General features: G+C 52.9%; 1 protein-coding gene across 2 annotated transcripts in view; it reads left to right on the plus strand.

Moving 5' to 3' along the window:
• Window positions 1-3,740: 3,740 nt before the first annotated feature.
• The window catches only part of COL27A1 (collagen type XXVII alpha 1 chain), a 98,387-nt gene continuing 85,753 nt past the window's right edge, over window positions 3,741-16,374 (plus strand). For both annotated transcript variants that reach the window (XM_049832983.1, XM_049832984.1), the window contains exon 1: window positions 3,741-3,852. In XM_049832983.1, the coding sequence (XP_049688940.1) occupies window positions 3,756-3,852 (97 nt within the window). In that variant the 5' untranslated portion in view covers window positions 3,741-3,755. The remainder of the gene's footprint in view (window positions 3,853-16,374) is intronic.

Here is a 16,374-nt window from a genome sequence, read left to right on the forward strand (position 1 = left end):
ACCGCTCCCCTCCAGATGTGTATCACAGAGGACCTCCGAGACCAGTTTACAATCCCATATGTGTTTTCAAATCCTAAAAGCCTTTTGGCAGCTTTTTGCCTTTTTTTTATTTTCTTTATTTTTTCTTTATTTCTCCTGATTTCAGTTGTATTCTTTTGGTCCCTGAGACCGAGGCAGCAATGCACCCAACAGCTTCTCCAGGGACTGCCTGAGTTCTAGGATGAAAGAGCTGGACCAGGTGGGATCCCCGCTACCAGACTCAAAGCATTTCCCACATCCAAGACACTGGAGCTGAAACTCCCGGTTTTGCTTCACTCCCGTTCGAGTTCAGCTGAACTCCACAAAATGGCTCTATTTTTGTACCTCGTCCTTGGTGCCGCCTGGTTCTCATGACCAGTGTAACACCGTTCATGCAAAGCTGCTGGGAGTGGGTTTGGACAAGGTCTCTTCCCATCAGGGGCATATCTTGCCGGCAGACACCACTACATTTCTGTTCCCTATATCTCCACTCCCAGACCTACAGATAAAATCTGGATCAGTATTTCCAAGGACAGCACCTCCATGCCTTGTTTTACCATTAGGGGTAGTGTTTTCAGGCTTTTTCTGCTTTCTAGCGAAACAAAAAATGGAAAAAGACTGATTCATCTCCCCTTGCCACTCTTTGAGCGTCATTCCCTGAAATATTTGTCTTAGGATGCAGAAAACTCAAGGTGAGACGCTCAACACAGGTGAGTCCAATGTGCTCAGGTAATTTGGCCTTTTGTACTCCCCAGAGCATGAAAACCCAATGTCATCCAGCTGATTCCCCATTCCAGCCACATTTGCAGACTGTGTGCCCTCCAAGGTGATGAATCACTCATCCCAGTGGAATTCATCCCTCTTGATCAACCCTAAGTAGATCTCCTGATATTTTCTGGGCTGTAGAAAGCACCATTTTCAGAAAGTGCCTGATCATAATAATGAGCTTCGACTCAACGCTGTCCCTCAGCACATTCCAAACTATTTTGCAGAAGAGCAAAAGAGGCTAGTTTTGCATCTTCATGTGATAAAAAAGGTAAACTGAGGCACCGCAAGGGGACTAAACTGCCCAGGGTCACCCAGCAAGCCAGTGCAGAAGCGAGGACAAGGTCTCCTGAGCTCCCGCAGGTTACTCTGCCTCCTTCATGTCTTGGTGTTTTAAATCACTGATGTGTGCATGATTTTTTTACATACACAAGCTCCTAGTAGGGTGCTAGTGAAGTGACACTGGGAATTTGGCATCTCACTAGCGGACACGTTGGTTCACTGGAGGGAATTCAAAGAAAAGGAGCAATAACGAAAATGATGAAAGGTTGGGGACAGATTTATGGCGATAGCTGTGAGGAGCTCTGCACGGTGATGGAGAAGGGTGGCTCTGATAAGGCTGTGCAAATATTTGTGGGTGTGAAGTCCTGAGGCGGGTGAGTCAGCACGAAGGAGCTGCTGAGGCTGTTTGAGGAGGGAGGTCTGAGCAAGCCAGCTCCCTAGCAAACTGATGGAAACACCAGAATAGAGCCCTTCAGCCGTTCAGGAAGCCTGGGACATGCTGATGGAGCGGAGCTGTGTTAATTCAAAGAAAACAGTATCAATAACCATAGTTTATTCATTTCATCCTCATCTCCACTTTCTGTCATTGCTCTGAAACAGAATATCCCAGCACCGGCTTTGTCTGTGTCTGTTTTTATTATTTCTCTGTTTCTGGCAGCCTTTTCTCTGCCCAGCACAGCACAAAGAGAGGAGGAGGAGGAGGAGGCACAGTCCTTGCCCAGCTACTCCTGCACAAAAGTCTGAAATACCCACAGGGTATAAAACCCCATTTTCTTGCAGGAGGCTGAGGAGGATGTGCTTTGTGTTGTGTTACTGGATTCAGCAAAATGATAGCGTGTTTAAAAAGATGATGCTGAGCTGACAGGCCTGTGGCAGAATAAATGTATGCCTTTTACAAGTGGGTTTTTTTCCTCCTCGTGGAATGGAGAGCATTTAAAAGACCTGGTTCTGCAGGTGATCCACCCCAAACCCCTCCTCCTGCAGTGGGATGGTGGCGTGTGAAAGGAGCGGAGGGCAGAGCCTCTGCGCTGCGAGGCGGTTGCACGTCCCACAGCAGAGACTAGCTGCAGGACGGAGCCAAGAGATGTGCTGCTGGGACAGAAGGTCACAGCTGTGGAGATCAAAGGGATTCAGCAGCACCTGAGAAAGGAAAGCCAAACCTGTGTCACATGTTCCTGACAAATAAAGTCCTCTACACGGCAAAGCAAATGAGTCCTTGAGTGTCTCTGACCTTTGTTTCCTTGACGAGCCGAGTCGGTGCGTGGCAAGGGAAGGGCAGAGAGGGGTGAGCGCAGCAACATTTTGCACCCAGCTGGGCTCACGTCTCCCCAAGATCAAGCAGCAATCGGGACTTAAGAGACGAGCTTACAGAAGCCTGACTTTGTGCTGCCATGGTGCAGTGTTCGTTTGTGCAAAATGACGGCCAGGTGACACCACCGGGCACTCAAGTGACCTCCTGCGCTTTGGCAGGGACATCCACTCGGAGGCAGGCAGGTCCGGCTGCCCCTCGCTGAGGGTTCCCATATTTTTGGGCATCTCTGGGTGATTGCTGCAGAGAAAATACTAGCACGGACTGGGAGCGAGCCTGCCTCCTTCGTGGGCCTGAGCTAAAACCCCCAAAGGGCTTCTGTGGGCGTCCAGGGGTTTGTCACACCAGGCAGAGCAGTCCTGGGAAGCGGTGTGGCCACAGCGTCAGGGTCTGTGCCAGTGGTGCTACCAGAGAGCTTAATGTGCAGCACAGAGCAGGGTCTGCCGTGGGGCAGCACTGGAGCAGGGCCCTCCGCGGACGTGGGGCTGTCTGGGGTGGCGACTGGGGAAACTCACTTTTGGGGTGTCTGTCTGCAAATACCTTCCACTGTGATGCTGCTGTGGCTGGTGCTAAGGAGCAGGTGGGAGGGTGTCAGCGCCCCGAGCCTCGGCAGGAGCCCGCAGTGGTGCGAGGGCTGGGCAGGACCTGAGTGAGGTGAGGTGTAACCCACGTAACGCCAAGAAGGGGCTGAACTGGCCCAGACTCTGGGTAAGAAGAGCAGCGTTAAAAGCAGAGGACCAGCACAGCTCTCGCAGGAGAGTTGGGGTCCCCCACCCACCCCAAAATGCCAGGGCAGGAGGCTGCTATGTTCCCACCGCCCACTGGAGAAGGCAGCGGGCTGGGAGACAGCTCTGGGAGTGAAGCACCCCGAAAACCGCTTGCAGCAACTTTTATTTTTTGGGGGGGGACGGAGGGGCCTCCTTTACCTATGGAAGCCAAACGAGCATGGGGGGGGTCGTTAAGCCCCGCAGCACCCGGTTGCGGTACACGCGTGTGTGTCTGCGTGTTACCCCGTGCAGCTCTGCCCGCCAAGGGGGGGTCCCCCCTCCAGGCCTGCAGCCGGGCGGCGTTGGAAGAGCGTCCAGTTTTGGGGGGCACACACACACACACACACACACACACACACACACACGACGGGCCACATTAACCCCTGCAGCGCTGGGCCCGCCGGCCTGCGGGTTAACCCCTGCAGAGGTGCGGGTGGGGAAGGGGGCGGAGGGAAGCGGGGTGCCCCCCGCGGGGGGCGCGGGGGGTCCCCGCAGCGCCGGGCGGGCCGGGGCGGAGCGGGCCGGGGGCGGGGGCGGCGGCGGCGGGGCCGTGCCTGCCCCGGCGGCGGCGGGGCCGAGCTCCGGGATGCGGCGGGGCCGGGACCGGGCGCACGATGCGCTGCGGGGCGCTGGCGCTGGCGCTGCTCTGCGCCCTGCCCCTGTACCCGGAGGGGCTGGAGCCCCCCGAGCCGGGCTCCGGGCTGCAGGCAGGTAGGAGCTCACCGGGGCGGGGGGGGGGGGAGAGCCTGGGAGCGCCCCCGGGGAGATGCCGGAGGGGCGTGCGGTCGGTCGGGGCGGCCCGGGCCGGGGTGCTCGGCGCGGCGGTCCCCGCTAGGATGCACTGTTAGCCCGGGGACGGCCGGGGGTTCCGCCGGAGCGGGGAGAGCCGCTGGGAGCGGGGCCGGCCCCCCGCCGGCAGCCGGGCTTCTGCGGGGATGGGGCGGCCGACGCCGGCGTCGGGAGGCGGACACGCGGGCACGGACACGCGCGGACACGCGCGGACACGGGGACACGCACGGACACAACCCCCCCCGGTGTCCCGGCGGCCCGGCCGCGGGGCAGCCACGCTTGCTTTGAGGGCTGAAAGGCTTCTGCCGCTGCGAATGGCACCCCCCGTGGGCTGCCGGGGCCGGGCGGGCGGGGTTGGGGGGCTGGCAGGGAAGGGCTGTCTCTGGGGGGGTCTCGGTGTGGCGTAAGGGTCTCCGGAGGAGGGCACGGGGTCCCTCGCCCTGCAGGAGCGGAGCAGCCGGGCTTGCCGGGGTTTGTGAATGGCTTCTCTGAGGTACAATATCACATAATGGGGCTTGTGCGTGCCACAGCTGGAGCTACTCTTGTATCTGGGGCACTGCAGCACGTCTCCACCTCCCTCGTCTTTCCCCTCTGCGGCTGCTCACCGAGTCACCCTTCTGAAACTTTTCGTGAAACTTTTGGGAACGCCGAGTCCTGTCCCTCCCCGGGGCAGGAGGCCCTGCCCGGCTCCCGCCTGGGACGGACACAGCGGGGTCCAGGCCCCTCACCCTATAAAATGGGGTGCAGGACTGGTTTGCCTCATGAAAACTCCAAGCCAGCCGCTTCCAAAGTTTGGTGCGTGGGGCTGGGACTTTTCACTGGGAAGTGACAGGCTGCGCAGGGGATGGCGAACACTTGAATAAAGTGATTATAAAAAGGATGCTTATTTTGAAGGAAGGACTGACTGTTTCTCAGACACTTGTTGCCGCATTTGCGTTGTGCTACCACGTACGGGTCCCAGTCAGAAGCGGTGACCTCGTGCTCCTGTTCACTGCGCGAACCCCTGCCCAAAAACACGCGTGTTTGAGCATGCCAGAGGCTTCAATACAGCCACGTTGGTGGGAATCTGTTTCTGAGGGGGAAACCACTGATTTATCTCAGTTAGCGCGTAACTCCGCTTGAACCTTGGCTCGGAAACAAGGATGGAGCGATGCAGTTCACAGCCTGGGAAACTGAGCTGGGAATGGCATTCCAGGGGCTGGAACTGGAGCAAAAGCCAAGTGGGGATAAGGTGCGGGGGGACTGGGGTTGAACTGAGGAACTTGGGAGGTGATAACTCCAGTGAAGGTACTGGGCTGTGTGGGGAGGAAGGGAGAGGGCGGAGAGGGGTGTCTGCAGCCCAGTGTTTCCCCGGGCACAGCAGGGAAGGGAAGAGCTGGAAGTCCCATTTGGCTGTAGCAGCATTAGGAAGCTTCATGCTCATTATATGTTCTTATTCCCTTTGGGTCGTGGGGCTGCCCTGAGGAGGATTTGACTGAGCATCGTGCAGATGTGTGCCTTTACCCTTTGATCGCTGCTGCCCAGGCTGGTAAAGGTCACGAGCTCAGGCGGGTTTTCAGGTTTTATTGTAGATCCTGCTGGTGAATGGGGCGCAGTCCTCCAAAAGTGTGGGTTTCTCAGGATTTGGCATAAAACAAGACAGTTCTTTGGGGCTGAGGCTCTTGTTTTTCAGCCAGTCCCTACTGATGGTGCAGTTCTACTCCGAGGAAGGCCTGTGCAGCTCAGCTGCAATAACTATGCTCAAGGAGAGGGATGGGGAGCGAGGGGCAGTCGGCTGCAGAGCTTGGCTAGCCTTCCTGACCTCGGAGCTGGGCTTGGCTTTGCAAGCTGGAGCAGTGACCCGTGGCACTCCTGCGGCTGGCCGGGTGCTTTGCACACTAAGCCCGAGTCGAGTGGGGAATAATTGAAGCGGGGAGCGAGTGCCAGAGGAGAGCGGCTGATGACTTGAGCCGGGAGTTGGTATTCGAAGCTGGTGGGACCTTGTTGAGGTTGCGCCGTTCCCTCTGCTCCGTGCAGCAGCAGAGAGGGCATGGCGTGCGGCATTTGTGGCACCTTAGGGTTGGAAGGAAATTAGGATCCGTTTCTTAGAGGATCCCTGTCTTCTTTTCTCACTCCAGCTCAGTCAGGATTAGGTGATTTGTTGATGTCTCCTGGTTCTCTGCTTGGGTTGGGGTAGCAAGCAGTTGGTATTTCTGCAGTCTTGCTGTCACAGAATGGCACCATCTCCTCCCTTGTGTCAAGCTGGAATAGTGGTTTGCGTGACTCATGCTTGGGAGAAGTCAGTTTCTAAGGTCATGAGCCCCAGCTGGGGCTTTGGGTTGTAAAAGCAGGAGGTGAATCCATCTGGGAGGGAAACTAGGCTGTTGCCATTTGTTGTGTTTGTAGCTGTTACCAAAAGGATGCTCGCTGATGATCTCAGGAGGGCCGAGGGTGCCAGAAGTGGGTGGGAATTGACTTCAGCGTGCTGGGAATGGGGATGCCCGGTGCACTGCTTCCTCGGAGCACACCCAGGCCCTTTAAGCGAACAGTGTTTGCACTGAATCAAATCTGTCCCTTGAGCCCTAATCCACACACTACCTGGAGCAGCAAGCCAGCCTGGAAATGGCGGAGAGGTTGATTTTTAGGGGAGCATTATAAGGCAGCGGGTGGGAGCTGATCTCCCTGTGATCACTGCTGCTGTGGAGCTCTGTGTAAGCTGATGTGCGCGGCACGTTGCGTGGGGTAGGCAAAGCCCCAGGTTCCTCCTTCCCAAGGCTGAATTATTGAACTTGCGCCTGTTTTTCATGGTTTGAGCTGTAACGATTCCTGAGTGAGACCCCTCACAGTGCTGTGGGTCTGTGATAGTGGGGGAAAGGTGGCAGTGGCAGCGTTTCTCTGTATTTGGGGTGCTGGGGGGTTGCACAAGCCCCAGCTGCCTCTGAGCATCCCCCCTCCGTGTCCCAGTGCACAGATGTGCCAGCGTCAGTGGGCACAACATGAGTGTTTCTGGGGGCTTTGCTGAGCTCACCCCACTGTTCAGGGGATACTCTGGTTAAGAAGGAGGGGAAAGTGGGAAACCTCCTTGGTGTAGTGTGTTTCTCGCAGTCTCTGCATCAATTGGGAGCCCAGTGGCTCCGGGGCTCCTGGGAGCTGTTTTTTCCCTGTAAAGTGCAATAACCATAATTGCGACCTGGCCCCACAAAACACAAAACTCTCCAAACCAATCCGGAAAAATCCCGTCTGGGAACATGACCCAAAAATGAATGCGCACTAACAATTTGCCATTAATTAAAGCTTAGAGTCGCCCAATTAAAATCTGCTTAATTAAGGGATGCATCTGAAAATGCAACGCTTGGCTCCTGCAGATGGTATTTCTTGCTCGAGGGTTGGTGAAAGTAGTCTTTCAGTAAATTATCCTCCTGGAGGTCTGATACTCAAAAATGTTGAATACAGTGTTGTGCAGCAAGGCTCCTCAAATCTGATGTCTTATGTGATCATGTGCTTGTATGTGTAGGATGTGTATGTGGACTTTGTAAACTAAACATTTAACCTAATGTAAATATGCAAAATCATGCATCAATTCTGATGTGTTAGTACTATTTGTGTATGTATGATAGCATATGTTTTATATGACATAGATCACATTTGTGTGTGTGCATGTGTGTGTATATAAAGCTTACAAAATGGTGGTAATCTTAAATAGTTTCAAGTCAGATTGCTTAAAAATCCAGAAATACCAGATTTGGACTCTTCATGTCATCTCCATTTGACCTTCCGGTGCACGCACGTTACTATGGAGTCCTCAATTAGGCAATTATATGATTGTTTGGGGTTTTTTTTCCCCTCACCAGACCCTAAATTGTGCATTTAAAGTGACATAAATACAGGGGTCACTGCCTCTATCCCCATCACAGAGAGCATCTGTACAGCCTTCCCCTGTGGCTGTTTGCCCCTGTGAAGGCAGAGAACAAACGATTAAAACTTCAGGGCTTGCAGAAGTTGCATGAGCCGCCAGACAGAGCTCGCCAGTATAGTTTTACAGTGCAGCTTTTATCTCAGAGGTCCTTCATGCACTCCTCTTAGCTGAGTTTTTTTGCACCAGACGATGGAGGGGAGAGCCAGCCCGGGTCTGTCGTGCTTTGGGTCCATTCGACAGGGGCTGGAAGGATGGATGCGGGGTTGGCACAGGGCTGCGCTGCTTCCCAGGGGGCTGAGATGGCCAGTTGGCAGGTCGGTCAGCTCTGCTCCCCTGCAAAAAGAAGAATCAAAACCTAGAGAACTCGGTGCAGTGATTTCTGTGCCGGGCCTGAAGGAGTGTATCCATTTTCCTACGTGATGTGAAAGATGTCCCGTCACAGCACGAAGACTTGGAGCGATGGTGAAGCTGGCCCATTCCTGGGTGGGCTGCAGTGAGCGATTGCCCTCGCAGCTGAAAAACATCCCCCTTATCTGTAGTCTGAGGTTGCTGAGCATCAGTTTCCAGCCATTATCTGCTAAGATGAAAGAGCCCTTTTCCACCCTAAAATCCTTTCGTTCCTTTGTCCACGAATTGGGAGGAGGTGGGTAGAGGCAGGGGCCCTTGCTGCTTTCCCTTGGACAAAACGTGCATGGCACAAACGCCATCACTTGCGCTTAATAACTTTTGGTTGCTTGGTTGTATCCCCACTTGCACCAAACTCAGTGCAGTCGGGTGCTTGCTTGGGTGTTTTGGGAACCCCAGACTGGATGTGGCCCCAATTTCCTCTGACGTGTCTGGAGGAGAAGGCACTGACCCAGGACATGACACTGCATTTCAGGATGTGGCATGTGCTGGACGTTTTCACACTGTCCCCCTAAATGCTGCCATCCCACCTGCCACCGCCTTCTTCCCGAGGTGATGGGAAGAAATAATATGAAAAAAAAAAATTATTATTAGAAATAGAAATATAATGAAATATTATTAGAAATAATATTTTATTATTATAAATAATAATTATATGTAATTATTAAATAATTAAATAATAATTATATATAATAACGCTTATGGCAAAGTCGTAAGCGATGGGTACACTGGGGTGCAGGGACACTGCGGGGGGTGTGCATGCACGGAGCTGGTACCGTTCCTGGGGCTGCTGTATCCAGACAGCTGCTGGGATGGTGGTTTTTTGCTGTGGTGTTTAACTTCACCGAACTTGAGCTCTTTGGATTGAAAAGTCTGTTATACGTCTGTCTCATGCTGAATTATTTGAAAAATTTCAGCCAAAACTGTCCAGCACTTCCCAGGATCCCTGTCTTCAGTGCGTAGATGTATTCCTGTAAGCTGGAGCGCAGACTTGAAGTTTGGCAGCATCCCCATGAGAAATCCTTCCAGATTAGACCAAGTTATAAAATCTTAAACCTTTCCACGAGCAATGGGCCATACGGAGCCTCATTTCCTAAAAACTCTCTCTCCCTGTCGATTTTTTTTTAAAGTGCCCACTCTCTCTGTGTCAGCAGGTCTGGATCCTGCCCTGGGCCGACTCCGGCACTTGACAGCCCACGTCCCCACGGGTGCCACCGGGCAGAGCAAATAAGGACCCAGGCGCTCCTGCCTGCCCTGCAGCCGAGGATGCCAGCTTGCACCTCTGTTTTTTGCATGTAATAGGTGGAAATCATTACATTTAAATTCCATTGTGCTGGGAAAGGGTTTGAAGGGTGAGTAAGTGCTGTTCCTTAGGGGAAGGTTTTTCTAGAGGAGAAGCGTAATGGATAGCCTGTACGCTGCAGGTTTACGATCATATAAACTTACCAGGGAGTTGAGCTAGATGATACATTCATCACACCCGTGGAAAAATAAACGGTTTGAACTGGGCCGTGCGCTGTTTCGCCTAAACTGGTGTCTGCCCTTGTCGAAATATTGACAGAAGCCTCACTGCTCTCCCAGGCAAAGCCTGGTGCGGGCAAGCAGCTCCTGGTCCCGGCCCTGAAGCCCAAGCTAAGCCGCGCTGGTTTCGGGCTTGCCTGCAGTGAGGTGGAGGGGTCGGGGGGGCAGACACAGGGTTTGGCGCGAGAAGCAGCTCGGGGTGGCTGTCCCTACCCCTTGCTTTGGGGCAGGCTCCCAAAAGTCTCCTCATTTCTTGCAGGGAGAGCCGCCGTCTGCTCCCAGTTGAGGTCCCGGCTGCGCCACGGGGGCTGACGTAACGTCGTTCCACCCCCGGCCGAGGAAGCCAGAGCTCTTTGTGTACGTTCAGTATGAGCTATATATACACCTAACATTAATCTTCGCTCTCACAAGCCTCGTAGTCATCGCGGGGCCGTGGGGCTGGTGTTACGCCTGCGTGGGCAAGCGATGCTGGCCGCGTACCACTGTCAGTAGCTGGGGATGGTGACGGCTCAGCCTCCGAGGAGAGCAGCCTGCTCCCCTGATCGCTGCGGCGTACGGGATCGTCTGTTCCTCTGGGATTTGGTTTTGTTTGGGGCTTTTTTGGGAAGGAAAGCTCAGGAGGCCCTTTGGAGAGGTGGTGGATATCGGGTGGCTGGTGGGGACTCTTGGGTGCTGGGGGCTCGGTCCTCGTGGCCCCAGCTGGGTGCAGGCTCCGGGCTCGGCTCCGGCGGGTGCGAGGAAGGGGCCCTTCTCCGCAGGGGTGCTCTGGCATCTGTGAGGGGCTGTGCTGGTGTTGCAGCTCGTACCCAGGCAGGTGGGGAAAGGGTCTCTCCTTGCTCCTGCCTGTTGGCCCTGGCAGCATTTCGGGGGACAGGTGTAAGTGCAGAAACCTCATTTCCTTCAGCTAAAAAGAGAGCGGATGGCTGTTTGTCCCAACCTACCATTGCATAGCAAGATTTTTATTTTTTTGTTTTTTGTGCTTGGCTCCCTATTTTTAAACAAACCAGGCTGGCAAGGCTGGGTCTGTCCCCTTCCTTCACATCACACAGCGAGCGTGGGAGAGTTCAGCAAGAGGCCAAGCATCCTCGGCTCTGCCAGTTGCACCATGGGGTGTAGCGGCGCAGTGAGACCTGGTGCTGCCGTGGGCTCTGCTTCGCTGGGGGCAGACGGTGACGTTGGCAGAGCAAAGTGTTTCCTGAATGCCAGCTGGTGGCAAAGGGATTCCTTGTCCCTCTTGTTCCTTCATTGTGCAAAGGCTTAATTCAACCTGCAGCCCCTGTGACAGAGCAGTCGGCTGAAAAGCTTTGCTCTCTTGTGGTCATCAATTAAGAAAAAAACCTCTCTAAGACTTAAGCAGCCTCCTCCCCTGCCTTTCCCACTCCAAGAACTCAAGAGAGCAACATGGTGACAAAAATCAGCTTCTGTTTAGGGCACATCAACCTTGACAGTGCATCTCTGTCCCACAATGACGGCAATTAGTGCAGCACTAATTACCCACGTGGAACTTGGCCTAGCTCCCCCAGCCCTCCCGGCAGTGTAATTCCTGCGGGGTTAAAGGCCGCCTGAGGTCACATCGCACCGATCCCGGTGCTGCTGGGGACAAGGGTGCCCCGGCGCGCGGCCGTTGGTGCTGGCTGGGGAGATGGGAGGCAGGCAGCGGGACGGAGGGACGCAGCAGCCCCTCGCCCCGCGGCCGCGAGTTTCTTTGTTCCATCGGATTTGCCGCAGTGGTTTCGTAGATGGGTTGCAGCAGCTCTGTGGGAAGGAGTGCCAGATTTGCTGTGATAAGGTGGATTTCTTTTTCCTGATTTCTTTTCCCTCTCCTCCCTGCCTGTGGTGCCTGCTGGGGGGCAGCGTTTCTGGGAGGGGGCAAGGAGACCCTTGCCACCCAGGGTGCTCAGCAGCCTGACCCCAACCCCCATCAAATCACAGAATCATAGCACAACCCACATTGGAAGGGACCTCAGAAGATCATCTGGTCCAACCTTTTGTGAGCAAGGGAGCCTAGATGCGATTCTCCCGCACCCTGTCCAACTGTACATTGAAAACCTCCAGCGATGGGGACTCCACCACATCCCTGGGGAGGTTGTTCCAGTGTCTGATTGTTCTCACCGCAAAAAAATTCTTTCTTGTATCGGTATGAAACCTGTCCTGGTGCGACTCGTACCTGTTGCCCCTTGTCTTCTCCATGTGACTCCTTGTGAAGAAAGAGCCTCTGTCCTCTTTGTAGCTACCCCTTAAGTACTGGAATACTGTGATAAGGTCCCTTTGAGCCTTCTCCAGGGAAGACAGACCTAACTCCTTCAGTCTTCCCTCACAGGGCAGGTTCTCCAGCCCTTTGATCATCAAAGCCCCTCTCTATTTTCTGCCTCTCCTCCCGTCCGCTGCTTGGTGGCCAGGGCTGGATGATGTGCTCCGCTGCAGCCTGGCGAGGCCATTGCCCTGTTGCAAGCCCTAAAACGCGGCTTGGTTCCTCCTCTAAAGCTCTTGGGAGCTGCGGTGGGGAATTCTTGCTGCAGGAGTTTTTGTTGGGGAAGGCAAACGGGGAGCTGCCTGTGGATTTCCCCCCTCCTGCCTTTCCACGGGTGTCCACTCGTGGGAGGAGAGGGTAATGTGGTGGTTAATTAATGAGGTTTCAGCCAGGGCTGGTCTGCTCAGGGTTTTGGGAGGGTTTCTGAGGCTGTTCAGCAGAGCACCGTGCTGGAGGAGTTGTCCTGGCTGGTTCCGAATTACCATGGGCATCGTGTGAATAGTGATAGCTATACCAAAATTGCTCTTCACCCAAGTGTCCTTTTTAATGCTTGGAGGTTGTCAAGTCTTTCTGTCAGTGTTGCCAGTCCAAAACATTTTAAGAGTTTGTCAAGGGACCCAATATTTATCTCTGGAATATCAAGACACAGATACACACCTCTGTGCTTTTTTCCACAGGAAGCAGGCTCACAAATCCTCTTTTTAGAGCAGAAGGGGAGTTTCTGCCTAATTCCCATGACTCCCAGAACTGAGGCTCAGGGAAAGCTCCAGCTATCTTGCCAGCATTCACCAGGTGATGCACACCAGGTTGCTTGAGCTGCTGTAACTTTATTGAATAACCAAGCGCATTAAAGACTTTGCCAAGCAGTTAATCCACACAAGACTTTCTCAGAAGCTTAACACTGGCATTAACACAAATATCCCTCTGTTGACATTGCATTGTCCTTCCCAGAGCAGGTTCATCCTTGGATGCTTCTCTTCCAGGTCCCCCTCAGCATCCGTCATGAGGAGCAAAAAGTGATTGCCCCTTTCTAGACACATACAGTTTTCTTCTTAGGCTTACTAAGCTCTGACTCCTTTTCTTTTTTTTTAAGAAAGGGAAGATGTTAGTGTAGACCTTGGGGCTTTGCGGCTGCCCAGGCAGAGGGAGGCAGCTGGGGTTTTCTAGAGGCACAATGCCCTTTGGGATGTGGGATGTACCTGAAAATTGGAAAGATGCTTGCACTGGGCTGTATCTGAAAAATGCCTGTGCTGATCTGAGTGTGCATGGCATCTCTCATGGCAGTTCAGCCTGCAAGGGCATCGCTGCTTTTTTTCTTTTTTTTTTTTTTTCTTTTTTAGACACAGTCAAGTTCTTTGTAAATTAGTTCATTATTTGAAAGATGGGAGTGATTAGTAAACAAATTGGCAGAAAACGGAGATGTATTGGGAAGGGAATCTAGCCTCAAACATCAGAGCTAGCTGGAAACATTTTCCCCCACATCTTTCTGGTGTGTTTTCAACACGAAAATGCACTTTCTGCAGCTGAGATGCTAAGATTTTCCTACATAAAAATTTCCCTCAGAAAAATATGTAGCTTTTTCATTGAGAAAACAGAAATAGAATATTTCACTCAGGCCAGCTCAACCCCAGTAAAGCCCTTTCCAGCCTGGAGAACTCACTGTACAGCCCAGGAGATACCAAATCGCCTCTCCTTGGGGGCTGTCTTGCTCTGCTCTTCTTCTCCCTCCCTATCCCAGTCAAGCAGGGTGAGCAGGGAGGAGAGTGGGTCCATTAATCCCAGGAACTAACAGCTCCACAAGGCGATGAAGGTCAATACTGAGCTCCCTCCGAATGGAATATGATGGTCCATTTCCACAGATCTCATTCAAATTGTTTCACTTGAGAAGAATGTCAGAATTTCTTCTGTTTTATCCAAAATGCCTCAGTGAACTGTCAGGCTATTTTAAAACATCCATCTCCATCCCCCCCACCCCCCCCCCCCCCCCCCGCCCCGCCCTTTTTTTTTATTTGGCAGCGGGTTTTCTCTTCTCTGAAACAAGATGGATGGGGCAGGGGTATTTCAGTGTCTGATCACAACCGGGCATCGAGGCAAGGGTGTAAATGCTGGCATCTCCCCTAGGCTGGGATTTCTCATGTTTGCTGCACTTTGTTGAGCATTGGGGACTTGTGCCAGGCTGGGGAGGGCTGAGCCTTCGCTGGCCCAAGCTGCCCCAAAGGGTGAGCTTTGAAATATTGCTGCAGCCGCTTGTGTAGAGTGCTTCATGCATTTCCCTGGCCAGTCTTGCTGGGTAGCAAAGAGCTGATGTGCAGATTTGGTGCTGGCGATGAGTGGGGGCAGTGCATCTTATGGAAAGGAAGGGCCGAACCTCCTGTAGCTCTTATAACTTGCAGCTTCTGGCTCCACTTTGGGGAGTTAATGTGGGTGCTTTTCCCAGAGGCTGGGCATTTGCCATTCAATGGCACAGTAACCTTCCTGCCACCAAAAAACATGCGGGCAGGAGATACTGCTGCTGAGAGCAGAGTCGTGGCGTGAGGCTGAAGCACGTTCCTATGGGGTTTAAGCCCATTCCCAGGGTGGTGTGAATGTTTGCGTGTGCATATAGCCTTTTTTCCTGCTCTAAGGAGTCCCATAATCTGCATTTATGCTCACTTGAGAGGTCTGCTCAGCGGTGGGCACCCAGCACTGGGGATGGGACCTGCTGCTGCAACACCTGGTGTTCCTTGTTGTGTTTAATGACTCCATATGGAAGGTGTGCAGAGTTCATTGCCTTCCAAATGTGCCGAGGGGAAATTATAGGGGTTGGGCACAGGTCAAACAGATTTAGCCCAGGGAAAACAGTTGATTTTTGTTGCTTTCACCAGAGTGCAAATGAAGGTCAATTTTTTTATTATTATTATTTTTGGTCTTTTAAAATCACCTAAATAGCAGTTTCTATTTCTTAAAGGAAAAAACCCCAACCCTACAGAAAGGTAATTAACTTTTCGTGGAAAGCTGACTACCCTCACAACTAACATTATGCAAAGGTAGGTACACTTCCCCACTTGCAGAAGATGGATGTATTCTAAGTTGATGCATTTGATAAGACATCAGATATTTCCAGCGGGACTTGGAGAAATAGGAGAAGCGGGTAGGTAATATACTGCAGAGACATCTTAAAGCACTTCAGCCCCAAACTCATCCATGACAGATGCAAGGATAATCTCTTGTGCTGCTATACTGCAGGCAGCTGTGGAGGATGCAGCTGATGCTCACCGCAGCAGCCAGTCCCAAGTGTTTAGAGCTGGTAATGAAAACCAGGAGAACATGGGGGGTTTGGGGGCAGGATGGTTTAGTGCAGAGAAGGGTCTGGGATCTTTCACACCAGCTCATCTGGGGGGTTTTGATGGGAGAAGCTAGTCCAGTATCCCTGCCTTTTTTTGGGGGTGGGGAAAGGTCTAGTTGCTAGATGCCCAGTGCCCTGACTCGGAGAGCGTCTGGGAGCAGATGGCTGGGGCTGAGCTAAGGACCGACTGCTCTTCCCATGCAAGAGCTCGCTGGTGGAGGGGCTCCACACACATGTGCGCAATAACTAACTTTATGAAGGGTGATTCCCGGGAAATGAAAGGTCCGTAGCCTTTGAAGTCAGGACTGAACCGGGAAGCAGTGGGATCGAGTGGCCGTGACACAGAGCAGGGCTGGGGCTCCCTGATTTTTTGCTCTGCCCTGGCCCTGCACTAGCTGCTGTTTCTCTGCCTGTGCTTTCTGTCTGTAAAGCAGGGCGTGATGCGAGACAGATGCGTGCGTTTGCTCTTTCTATAATGGCTCTGAGCTGAGATCTCTTTGCAAGACAAAATGCAGCCAGGCAGTAGATTATGTTCCATTAGCTCCTCACTTTCTCTCTCTTTTTTTTTTAAAACCTGCTAGACATGATGTTTTGAAGAAGTGCTGTTATTTTGCCAGCTTGCTCTGTCTTACGCTTATCCATTCCCTCTCTCCCTTCCCCTGTGAGTGCCAACGTTTATGCCATTGCAGTTTCAGCAGAGCACTCTGGATTGTAACGGAGAAATGCAGGAGTTGATGGGCTTGCTGGGAGCAGATCCCGCCAGCTGGGGAAAAATGCCATGTTGCAGTGCAAGAGGTGAGGATGACACGGCTCATCCCTGAAAGGTGTAAATCAGAAGAGATATTCAAAGTAACGCCAGGCAGGAAGACTATAGAGTCATAGGACGAGGAAGGAGAATTCATTGGGGTATTCTCTATGCGTACAGCACCACGCGGGACCCAGACCTGATATGTTTTGGGGTGCTTGTATACCTCTGAAGTGTATGTATACTTGAGTATAAGTACATGCTACAGGTTAAGTATGGCTGTTCAGAGTGAAAGAGGTAAA

Source organism: Accipiter gentilis, chromosome 29 (assembly GCF_929443795.1).
Source record: "Accipiter gentilis chromosome 29, bAccGen1.1, whole genome shotgun sequence".
Classification (NCBI taxonomy): Eukaryota; Metazoa; Chordata; class Aves; order Accipitriformes; family Accipitridae; genus Astur; species Astur gentilis.